We start from the raw sequence: 12,879 nt of genomic DNA, 5'->3' as shown, positions 1-12,879 counted from the left end.
GTACCGTTATATCGTAGCTGTGCATAGACAATTTTCTGTCACAGGCTGTAGCATCCATTACAAACTTCAAATACGACATCTCAAATAATTTCGGTGGGTTTTGTACCTAAACTTGTCAAAATACCGAATATAGGGAGGTACTGATATATGGGGCCTATACGAAGACCTGGACCTGCGTAGACAATTTTCTGTCACAGACTGTAGTTCCCATTACGAACTTCAAATACCAAATTTGAAACAATTCCGGTGAATAATGTCGCTAAAACCATCAAAATACCGAATATCGGGAGGTACCGTTGTATGGTGGTTATACGAAGACGTAAACCTACACAGATAATTTTCTGTCTTAGGCTGTAGTATCCATTTCTAACTTCAAATATGGAGGCTATATGAAAACGTGGACCTACATGGCCCATTTACGAACTTTACCTGTCTACTGGAAAAATAAACATGTGTGCCTTCTATCTAAATTCGTTCGAAAGATAGCGTGATTACAACAGACAGACGGACAGACAGACGGACAGACAGACAGACGGATACTGCTAAATCGACTTAGAATTTTACGCTGATCAAGAATATGTATACTTTGTTGGGTCTGACATGAGTATTTCGAGGAGTTACAAACGGAATGACAAAGTTAATAAACCCTCTATAGTATGGTGAAGGGTATAAAAACTACAACCAAAAAAAGCATTTTGATGAGAATTTTCCAGAGAAAAAGTTATTCGTGATGGAATTCAAGCGTGATAGTGTGATTTCTTTATATTTGGCTGGAAACCCCCGTTGGAGCTCTCCAGCATATAAATGTGAATAAATCTTTTGTGTCTCGTACCATCGCTCGTTACCGTGATACTGGTAGCGTAGCCCGACGTCAAGGGAGTGGACGGAAGAAAACAGCAACATCAGCAGAAATGGTTCGAAAAGTAAAGAAGCGACTTGATCGAAACCCGCGTCGCAGTGCCCGAAAAATGGCTCGTGAGCTGAACATATTGCAATATTCCATTCGGCAAATATTGAAAAATGAACTCGGGGTGAAATCATTGAAATTCCAAAAAGTGCCAGAATTTACACTGCAACAGAAAGAAAATAGACTCAAAAGAGCTAAAGAGTTGCGTCGCTTGGCCGAAAGTGGTAACTGCCGAATGAGAAAACATTCGTTGTCCAGCAGTTTGTAAACAAACAAAATGATCGTGTTTACTTGCCAAACATGTCAGCTGAAAATGTGCACCTTCGGTTGGCCACCAGAACTCAAGCGCCGGCCGAGGTGATGGTGTGGTCCGCCATAACAGCCAATGGACGCTCTCCGCCCGTATTAATCGACCGTGGCATCAGAATAAATGCCGAATATTATCGCGAAAATATTCTGGAGGTTGTATTAAAGCCTTGGACACGCAAACATATTGCCAGCAGACCTTGGACATTCCAACAGGACTCAGCACCATCGCACTAGCAGCCGTAACCCAAGAATGGTTTCAAATCGCACTAGCACCCACCACCCAAAAATGGTTACAAAATGAGGTTCATCGCTTCACTTCCAGCGCACATTGAGCCAAAAATGAGCTTCGTCGTTGAACACAATTTTTCGATCAAAAAAGTGGATCTATGGTCATCTTTCTAAGAGCGCATTCACCAAAAATTCTGTCTTCATTTAAGGAATCTCAAAAAGGATATCTCACGTGGCATCAGCCATATAACCAATAAATAATGATGCCAAACAGCAAACCAAACAAATATGTACCCACGCACCGTGATAATGAAAACCTCTTAGTGTACATTTGTAACTAAGGCATCATCTGGTTTTAATCAAATTTTCAATGATAATGTTGCCATGTCCTGCCTAATGGCAATGTTTTGTGCTTATGTGTAGCGTAGTCATGGACGGGCAGGCTAAAGCCAAACTGAAACGAAAAAAAAAACATAGATACCAAATTGAAAAGAGCCGTGTGGATTCGATAATGAGCAGGAGGCAATAAAAGCGGGAGGCCATTGACGAATTGCAATGGCTGCGACGACGATAATTTCGTCATTGAACTCTCTAAGTGTACCGCAAACATTTGCCAGGCCACGATTCTAGCGTCGATACATTCACTCTCTCGCTGCCAATAATGGCATTTGTTTGGGTCTATTTGCTGTTGCAGGCCTTCATTTAGCCATTGTCGGAGGAATGCCGTTGCCTGTGAATATGTAATGCAATCATTTCGCCTCTATTCTATTTATTTCCTTTGGTTTTTTTTTCCTTCGTTGTGTCATGCATTCGCTCATAATAGCACAGCAAACTGGCATATATAATTAAGCCAACGATTGTAATGCATACGAATGAAAATCTCGAACACAATGGATTCGATGCATTCGGTCACCAGCCAATGAAGGAACAATTGAAGAGTACAATGCAACGAACACAAAAGGAATAATATTCAATATTTAATGAAATGTCAGATTAAAAGTAATGAGAGAAAACCGATAATATAAATTAATAATTCGAGATAGCCTGTGAAATAATCGCACAAGCATTATAATTAATTGCACCGTGTGTTCTCGTACTTTTTTCAAAGCCCTCCCTTCGGCATTACCAGTAGGCAAAAAAAAAAATCATTTCTATAAAATTAACAGGACACATTAATTTACCGTCATCATATCAAGACACAAATAACGGCGGCACAGAATAAATCTATATTAATAAAAGCGTAAAGTAATTGACTGACTAACTGACTGACTTAACGTTACAGCAACATCCAGACGAAACAACTGAAGCTAAAATCTTGAAATTTTGGGTAAGGGTCACTCTTGTTCCAAATGGGTCAGATAAGGCTGGGTTTTTGGAAATTCGTACGAAAAATAAGAGGTAACAAACATTCTACCCTTTGTATTTGTGGAAGCAGTAGGGGTAAAACTCTTTAATTTGGAAATTCTCTCTATATGTGTACGAAAAGTACTAAAATGTGCTACATTTGGTACCATTTCGTATCATGTGAACGGTTAGAGCTTAGAACTTGAAATTTGGAATGGGAATCACGGTTGAGGAGTAGAGTCGATGAGAGATTGTATACGAAAATTAATAACCGGGACTAAATATGGAACAATTTGAATTTAGAAGAGCGGATGGAGCTGGAATCCTATTGGCGGAGTGTAGGTCTCGGATATAGAGGTAGTTTTCGACGATTCGATTTGAACTATCGCATTAGTACTTATGAGTACTAAATTTGGTACAATTTGGTGTTCGGTGAACATATGGTGCTTGAAATCTGAAATTTGGTATTAGGGTCGCTGTTCATGTGTAGCCTGGACATATGGAGATGGTTTTGAAATGGATGGTTGTGATGGTACTATATTTGGTACTGGATTAAGGAATTAAAATAAAATTCTGAAATTTAATATTTAGATTGCTGATGGCACCTGTGTTTGAAATTTAGTTGGAATCCACAAATTTGATATTAAGGTCTCTGTTGGTATTTGGAATTGAGGTATGGAGATGGTTTTGGAAGGGGTGTGATATAATGTTACGAAAAGTACTGAATGGTACTTGGGTATTGAGTGAAGAGAAATATCTCTAATCTCGAAAGTTCATATTGAAGTCTCTGTTGGAGATGGTTTTGAAAATGTGTAGCATCATTGTACGAAGAGTACTAAATAGTACTGAATTTGTTATCGGGCGACGTGATCGGGCTGGAATCCTTAAATGTAAAAGTGGGGTCTGTGTTCGCATCTGGAATTGAGATATGGAGTTGTTTTTGGAAAGGTGTACTGTAACTGTACGAAAAGTACTAAATTTAATATTGGGTGAAGGAATGGATTCAACATACAGAACTTTGATGTAGACATTGGTGATATGGAACGCCATTGCAAAAGAATACAAAAATTATACGAATGGTACTAAATGGTATTAAATTTGGTATAGGGTGAAGTAAAAGAGCTTACATCTTAAAATTTGATATGAATGCCACTTTTGTTCTCGATTATTGAGGGAAGTAGCTGGCTTTGGATATGCGTACTATATTTGTACTATATGGTACTAAATTTGGTAACAGGGGATATTAAAGAGCTGTGATCCTGTAATTTGAAATTAAGGTCACTGTTGGTATCTGTGGTAGATATATGGAGAAGAGAACTAAATGTTACTAAATTTCGTATTGCGTGATGGGATATAGCTTAAAATCTGAATCTTGATATGGAAGTCAGTGTTGGTATACAATTTTGAGAGAAAGAGATGGATTTTGTAATGCGTACTATGATTGTTCGAAAAGTACCAAATGGTACTAACTTTGCCCTTGAAAGTTGATATTTAGGTCACTGTCGGTTTGTAGGGTTTACATATGGAGACGAACAAATTGTACATTTTATTACCAAAAAAGTAAGCAAATTCTATAGCCGTGCGGGGCCGACCATGTGATACCCTACAACACTACAACATGTTAGAAGCCCCTTTATGTCCAAAACTATTTTGGAAGATTTCGCTTTTGAAATTATGTTACGGAACACTGCCCAGATATTATCCTTAGCTTTGTGACCAGGGACATTTGCCCAATATATACGCACTCCATCGTGCTGTTAGTTGTTGTGGTCCATTTTACAGCTATATATATAATCCACTGGTCATCCAAAATGCTAGAATTCTTCCCTGTCCTTATCTCTCTTCTCAGGCGTGTCGATTGGCTTCTATTGTGTGATCAGGAAATTTTTTCTGTTTTTGGTTCATTTAAACCCCTCAATATTTTGCGATCATGTAAGTAATGTTGGAATTTTTTCACACAAAAGTGGTAGTCCATTCTTCCGCTGTCCTAACTCTAACTTCATTCGAGTTTTCGTGTCTTTTGGTTACTATTTGTGACCTTTATAACGGAACAAAATCAGGAACATTTTTAGTTGTTGGTCCATTTCAACACCCAAACATCTATGAAAACAATAGATCTAGCCCTTCTGAGCCTAAAACGTGCGAAAATTTTCGTGAGGATCGGACGATAATTGCAATCTGTATATAATAACCCCAACCTGTATTGTAAGTTGAAAAAATATTGCAAAATATTCACAAAAAATAAAAATATGTCACATAATACTTCAAAATCTATATTAGCATCATTATAAAAAGCCTAACACCAACTGTAGGAACGAATCGAAAATTTTAAGGTGGACTTTTCGCTGACGTAGTAGCGGGCACTTGCTAGTAGGAAACAAACACAAAAACATCGCCTAGGTTCTCGTTTTATTACCAGTCTCGAAACTGATTATAAGTTTCACCAGAACTGATCGAAATTTTCAGAAAGATCACATAGATAGTACGTACGTTTTCGTACTTCCCCGAAATTGTCATATGCCACTTTTGGTTCCCGTGGAGGTACGAGGAGGTGGACCCAAAAGGGTCGTGTAAATTTTGACCAGTTCCAGGAAAAGTACAAAAACGTCGACCTGTTGGGGATCCATAGCTTACCTTTTTTGGAAATCTTGACTAAAGGGAAATTGTCACTGATTCCTAAACATCTCTTTTATAGTCCGACTCCAGTTACATTCGCTCTGCCTTTCTCTTGCTCTAATTTAAACATGCTCTCCAACCCACATTTATTCCCAATTTGACTCCCAAATTATTATAACTCGGAGGTGGACAATATCGGTCTACTCCTTCTGGACCCTCACTCACTTCTTCTGGTACCTCCACAATTTTCACAGAATATAATCAAATCTTAATATTTGGATCAGAGCTATGTCAAGTGCAAAAATGGACAGTATCGACCCACTTTATCATGCACCTCTCCCACAAAGGGTCAACATCTATGTATATAAAAAGTTATATTAATTACTACGCTTATAAGTCGAGAACGGATGGTCTGATTTCGCACCATTGTCAGGCAGAAGAGGATTAAATCCAAAAAATAAGTCAATAAATGTGTGAATAGAAATATATTTATTTTTCTATTTTTTTTATATCGCATGAGATTTTTTATACCCCCCACTATAGTATAGAGGGTATATTGAGTTTGTCATTCCGTTTACGACACCTCGAAATATACATTTTACACCCCACAAATGTATATATTCTAAATCAGTATAAAAATCTATGTCCATATAGCGATGTTCGTCCATCTGTACGCCTGTATAAGGTTTTGGTCACAATTTTAAACCAAATTTGCCGAAAATTGGCAGCATATTTGCGCACTATGTAAAAATATCTTTGCCTAGAACTATCCAATGTAATTCAAGTTTTGATACAGTCCCCATATAACTGTACCTCAAGATATTCGGCATTTTGATAAGTTGTTTCGCACTTTTAACCGGAAATGTTTCAAATTTGTAATTCGGAGTTCCTACTGGGTACTAAATCCTATGACAGAAAATTTTAGGCCTACATCTTCGTGTAGCCAAACAAACAAAAATGACTGACAAAGCTGTATGGGGCTCATACTAAGTCGTAGACCTACTTCTGTCATATGGTAATAATCCGTGTAATGAGAACTCAAAATGCAAATATAAAAGGGGAAATACAATATGCGGTCTAAACAAAATAGTAAAGCGAATAGGAAATTTAAATGGGTGTACCCCGATTTCAAGTATAGCCATATGGCTACAGAGATATCTATCATTTGATACGGTTTAAACGTGCCTCATCAAAATAACGGTCTTAGACCCTTGGTCCCTTTGTACAAAATCAGTTTCAGAACTAGGATGGTGCGCACGATAACTCTCAAAGGCAGTATTCGATTTTGTCCAAACTTTGTCCATCCCAATATTATTATCAAACTTAGATCGAGTTCGGAGATGGACAAAATCTTTCCACTCCTTCCGGTACTTCCGCCCACAAAATGTAAAAATGTTCAAAAAAAAATATTTTACTGCACCGAAAGAAAATGGATACTTTTGCAAATCCTAATGTTTGTACAAGTGCTACGTCAGGTGCAAAATGGACAATATCGTTGCACTACATCGAGTACCTCCCACACAAAGGGTCACAATTTTCAAACGTTTATCTGAAAAAAAAAATGAAATAATTAGAACTCTTATAAAATGCGAAACAAGAGTCTGATTGTTTTCAAATTATACACATCTCAATACTTTTATTAACGCAAGGCCTGGTGTGAAGATGAAATACATGGGTTTATTCCTTCTGGAACCTCCCCCACTAATGGCCAAAGTTTTGAATATCCATGAAGATCATAAAACTCAAAATTAACATCCGATTCCATTCAGACTTGGCACATCTCAATATTTCTATCAACACAAGATCTGTTATAAAAATGGTACAGATCGGACCATTCCTTCTGATACCTCCCCCATAAGGAGTTAAAGTTTTGAATAAACAAAACTATTATAAAATCCGAAATAAGCATACGGTTCTCTTGAAATTTGCACATCCCATTATTTGTACCAACACAAGATCTACTATGAAAATGTGATATATAGGTGCACTCCTTCTGATACCTCCCCCACAAAGGGTCAACAGTTTGAATAACCTAAATGATCATAAAACCCGAAATTAACATCCGATTCCATTCAGACTTGGTACAACTCAATATTTCTATCAAAGATGGTAGAGGTCGCAACATTTCTTCTGGTACCTCCACCATATAGTGCTCAAAATTTTGAAAAACAAAAAACGAAATAAGCACCCAACTCTCTTCAAATTTCAAACGTAGGGTAACAATTTTCAAACGTTTATCTGCCATAACTTGCTAAACAAGTCGGCGATAATTTGCAACTTGCTATGTCTAAATATTTCTCTGAACAAGAGACCTGAAATGAGTTTGGAATTTATGATTTCGCTTAATATAGAATATAAATGCTCGATTTTTTTTATAATTTTTCCCAATATGTTTATCTGTATTAGGTGAAGTATAAAAATGGAATAATTCGGTCGACTATATTTGGTACATTATGCACATTTCAGCATTTTCTACAAATTATCACATATCTCATACACACTTCGCAATATTTATATCATATTTATTTATGTCCGATACGAAATGGACAATATTGGCCCATTCCTTCGGAACCTACTCCATAGAGGGTCAAAAATTTGAATAATCATAACAGAAGTTAAAACATATTTAAATAATACACATCTGAGGGTAGAGATCTGTCGGTAAAACCGACTGATACTTTTTTATAGCATTATCAAAACATGTTACTACATAAGCTTATTTCAAAATGGCTATTTCTATATTTTAAAAATATTTAGGTTTCCTATTAGATTCCTTGTATAATTATACTATATAATTAGTTTTTATATTTGATGTTGATATATCGAAAATAAAGGCGATTTTCTTTCCTAAGTTTCATATTGCGCCAGGGCATTAGAGTTCATTGGTTTCCCATGGACTGCAAATTTAATTCTCAATTCTCAAAAGATTTTAATGTAAAATTGCCCCGAGATATCGGAGAGGAGTAGTTCTGCCATGGACGCCAGGTAAAGTTCGCCCAGGGTTTTGACGTTATATTCATCCACGGCATGGGAGTGGAGAAGTTTTCCCATGAACTCCAGGTAAAATTCTCCCAGGGCTTTGTGGTCATGTTCATCCAAGGCATAGAAGTGGAAATGTTATCCCATGCACTCCAGGTAAAGTTCCCCCAGGGCTTTGTGGTCATGTTCATCCACGGCATCGGAGTGGAAAAGTTCTCCCATGGACTCCAGGTAAAGTTCTCCCAGGCTTTTGTGGTCATGTTCATCCACGGCATCGGAGTGGAAAAGTTCTCCCATGGACTCCAGGTAAAGTTCTCCCAGGCTTTTGTGGTCATGTTCATCCACGGCATCGGAGTGGAGAAGTTTTCCCATGGACTCCAGGTAAAGTTCTCCCAGGGCTTTGTGGTAATATTCATCCATGGCATGGGAGTGGAGAAGTTTTCCCATGGACTCCCAGTATAATTCTCCCAGGGTTTTAAGGTCGTATTAACCGAAGGCATCGAAGTTGTGAAATTTTCCCATGGACTCCAAGTGTAATTCTCCCAGGGTTTTGGGGTCGTATTAACCCAAGGCATCGAAGTTGTGAAGTTTTCCCATGGACTCCAAGTATAATTATCCCAGGGTTTTAGGGTCGTATTAACCCAAGGCATCAATGTTGTAAAGTTTTCCCATGGACTCCAAGTGTAATTCTCCCAGGGTTTTGAGGTCGCATTAACCCAAGGCATCGAAGTTGTGAAGTTTTCCCATGGATTCCAAGTATAGTTCTGCCAGGGTTTGAAAGTCGTGTTGTCCCAAGGCCTCGAAGTTGTGAAGTTTTCCCATGGACTCCAAGTGATATTCTCCCTGTGTTTTAAGGTCGTATTCACCCAAGGCATGAGAGTAGAGTAGTTTTCCCATGGATTCCAAGTATAGTTATCCCAGGGGTTGAAAGTCGTGTTGTCCCAAGGCATCGAAGTTGTGAAGTTTTCCCATGGACTCCAAGTATAATTTTCCCAGGGTTTTATTTTCGTAGTGTCCCATGGCATGGGGGTAGAGTACTTTTCCCATGGACTCCAGATAAAATTTGCTAAGGTTTTTAGTATTTTTCTTTTTTCCGCATTTTTATATTGCTCTGCATTGTTTTCACCAACTACGATATAGCCATTTGTCTAAAAAAAGAAAAACAAAAAAGTTTTTATTACAATATTACATTTAACTAAATAAAACTTACAAAAAGTTTGTTGTAGCAAAATACAAAAATTATTAACCAAAAGAATGTCAATGCCCTCATGATCGCCTGATAACTGCCGCACACTCTTCATAAAATCAAATCGCTTGCTAGTTTTTGAATCGAAAGCATATCAGTGATATCAATGGGTTCCATGATATCTCGCACATTTGTCTTTTTTTCTGTGAAGTGTAGATTAAATTGTCACTTTGATATATTGTTAACTTAAATATGGGCGACCGAAACGAAATTAATGTACCCTCTTTAATGACAAATTATATGGTTTCTTTAAACTGTTTGAAATAGTTTTTTTTCTGAAAATTTAAACGAATATTATTTATTTATTACTAATTTTTTATACCCTCAGCCTGGATACAGAGGGTGCATATCATTTGATACGGCCAAAACGTGCCTCATCGAAATAACAATTCTAGCCCCTAATTCACTTTAGACCAAATCAGCTTCAGGACTTTTAGAGTCGATCTAGGGATGTCTGTCTGGCTGTTGCACACGATAACTCTCGAAGGGAGTATCCAATTTGGTCCAAACTTAGTACATCGTAATTTTATTAACAAACTTAGATTGAGTTCGGAGATGGGCAATAGCGGTCCACTCCTTATGGTATCTCTCCCACAAAACGACAAAATGTTCACATATTTTACTGCGCAGAAAGAGAAAGGATGATCCGTTTTTGTTCAAACTTTACAAATCCCAACATTTGCATCGGTGCTACGTCAGGTGCGAAAATGGACAGTATTGGTAAACTCCATCAAGTACCACACCCATAGAGGGTCAAACTTTTAAATATCAATGAAACTCAAAAAACGCGAAATTAACATCCTATTCCATTCACACCTGGTTCATCTCGATATTTCTATATACACAAGATCCGTTATAAAAATGGTAGACATGGAACCATTCACTCTGGTACCTCTCCCACAAAAGGTCATCGTTTTAAATAACCAAAATAATCATAAAACCCGAAGTAAGCTCGCGAGTTACCTACAGCCACCAATAAACAACATTATTATTAAGTTCATTATTTTCAACCACAACCTCATTTATTAAAAACATCATTATTGTTAACACCATTATTATTAACATCATTATTATTAACATCATTATTATTAATATCATTATTATTAACATCATTATTAGTTACAACATTGTCATAAGCACCAAAGAGCTAACACCAATATTGTTGACATTATTTCGTCAGCAATAATTCTCCACTTCAACATCACAATAACAACACTAGTAATAAAACTATGACGGAAATAACCCAAAAAGAAATGTTTACTTTTACTGTACCCAATACAAATTTTTAGCTTAAGTATTTTTCTTGATAGCTCTAGATTTTATGTTCCTTTGTTCTTTGTTAACTCTAAGAAAAATCAATAATTGTAAAATCGCTTAAATATAAGAATTTTTTGAATAAAGCATCAGTTGTATTTGGCATCTAAAACAGAATAATTCTTGTTTTCTGATTTTTCGGCGGTACGGAAGTTAACTGGCGCAGTCGTACGGCCATTGTTGGTGCGGTCTTTCTCAAGTGAAAAAAAATATATAATTAAATAAATGTATCCTTAAAACAGGAAAAAAAAAACCCCAAAAAAAAAACAGTGACAAGTTAATTGTGGAAAAAACAGTGAACTATCCTTTAAAGGACATAAAAATTTTTTTTTAAGAAAAATTTGGTGAAGAAAAAAAATATATTAAATTAATTAGGCTTGACGGTATATCAAGTAATCCTTAAGGAGAAAAATCGTGCGCCAACAATCGGAAAAAAAAAGAACCTACGTCCGTACAACCGAGAAAATCAAGTGCCAATACAATATAGTATTTTGTTGAATGAATATCAACAATTTACTATAAGAAGAGAAGGAATATCTCTTAAATAAAAATATATATTTAAAATCAAAAATAATATTTTGTTGACGGAATATCAACAAATATAACCATCCAGAGAGAATTAATATCTTTTTGGTTGGAATAAATATTTAATAAAAATTGTTGAAGGAATATCAACAAATTATATCTTAAATAAAAAATATATATAAATTCATAAATAATATTTTGTTGAAGGAATATCAACAAATATTACCATCCAGAGAGAATGAATATCTTTTTGGTTGGAATAAATATTTAATGAAAATCGTTGAAGGAATATCAACAAATAATACGGTCATAGTGGATCAGATCAGATAAAACAAGGAAAAAAAACCAACTAACAAAAACAAATAACAATACAGTGAAGATCAAAAAAAAAAAGGAAAATCAACTAAAAATAACAATTAAAAAGTTAATAACATATAACAATAACAACAACCGTAACAAAAACGACAAAAAAAAAAAAAACTAAAAAAAAAAAAAAAAAAAAAAAAAACAAAAACAAGCAACAATTAAAACAACAAACAACAACTACAAGTGAAGAACAAGAAATAGTCCTGAAGCAGTCCATATCTACAAGCAACTTATACAGGTCACATCGGAGGAAAGAAGCAGATAAAAAAACCTTGGAAATCTACAATGAAATTATTTATAATGATAATACTAGGGTAATTATTTTAAGAAAATTATAATATTTATCACTATTATATTACTTTATAAAATATAAAACAGAAATAAGCAAAGAAATATTTCAATTATAAAGAAAAAGGCTAATCAAAATATCTCAAATCAATAAAAAGGGTAATTATATTAAATGCGAAGACTAAGACCAAGACCATATTCTATTCGATACTTAACTGCAATACCGGAACAACAAGAAATGACTACCGTTAATGACATTAGTGCCCCTCAGGCGCTACAATCTCAACAACCGTCACAATCCTCTCAAGCATACGAAACATTAAAAATTCCAGATGCCGTAAAAGATTTACCAACATTTAATGGAAATCCAAGGCAACTAAATGATTTTTTAGAAAACGTTGAAGAGATTTTAAGAATATTAGCGAATATCGATGGTTCTAACCAAGCAACAGTAGTGCTTAGAGCCATCAGAAACAAAATAGTGGGAGAAGCTAATGAAGTACTTAATTCATCCGGTACTCCGTTAGTTTGGGAGGTAATTAAAGTGAATCTAATACTTAAATATTCGGATAAAAGGAGTGAAACCTCCCTTGTGCGTGAACTCCACAATTTACGACAAACTAATCAGACTGTGCAAGAATTTTATGGTTCAGTTATAGAGCTACAGGCAGCAATAAATAATAATATATCAATTCATGAAACTAACAAACATGTCATAAACTCGAGGCGCGAATTTAACGCTAAAATGTGCTTAGAT

The 12,879-nt window shown here is 35.8% G+C and overlaps 1 protein-coding gene across 1 annotated transcript; it reads right to left on the bottom strand.

Annotated features, from left to right (window-relative positions):
• Nucleotides 1–8,316: 8,316 nt before the first annotated feature.
• Nucleotides 8,317–9,781, bottom strand: LOC131806476 (foot protein 1 variant 1-like). The gene is made up of 2 exons (XM_059130588.1): nucleotides 9,594–9,781; nucleotides 8,317–9,531 (listed from the first exon to the last, which is right to left on the bottom strand). The coding sequence occupies exons 1-2, from the start codon at nucleotides 9,651–9,653 to the stop codon at nucleotides 8,317–8,319; spliced, it is 1,275 nt and encodes a 424-aa protein (XP_058986571.1). The 5' UTR covers nucleotides 9,654–9,781.
• Between the last annotated feature and the right edge of the window lie 3,098 nt (nucleotides 9,782–12,879).

Source organism: Musca domestica, unplaced genomic scaffold (genome assembly GCF_030504385.1).
Source record: "Musca domestica strain aabys unplaced genomic scaffold, Musca_domestica.polishedcontigs.V.1.1 77, whole genome shotgun sequence".
In the NCBI taxonomy this organism is placed as follows: Eukaryota; Metazoa; Arthropoda; class Insecta; order Diptera; family Muscidae; genus Musca; species Musca domestica.
This window is presented reverse-complemented; position numbering and strand designations above follow the sequence as displayed.

Bases quoted from the DNA above. Each gene is read 5' to 3' on its own strand.
- LOC131806476 (XM_059130588.1), bottom strand. From the start codon at position 9,653: ATGAGGGCATTGACATTCTTTTGGTTAATAATTTTTGTATTTTGCTAC. The intron at 9,532-9,593 runs GTAAGTTTTATT...TTCTTTTTTTAG, and splicing joins TTTGCTACAACAAACTTTTT to ACAAATGGCTATATCGTAGT.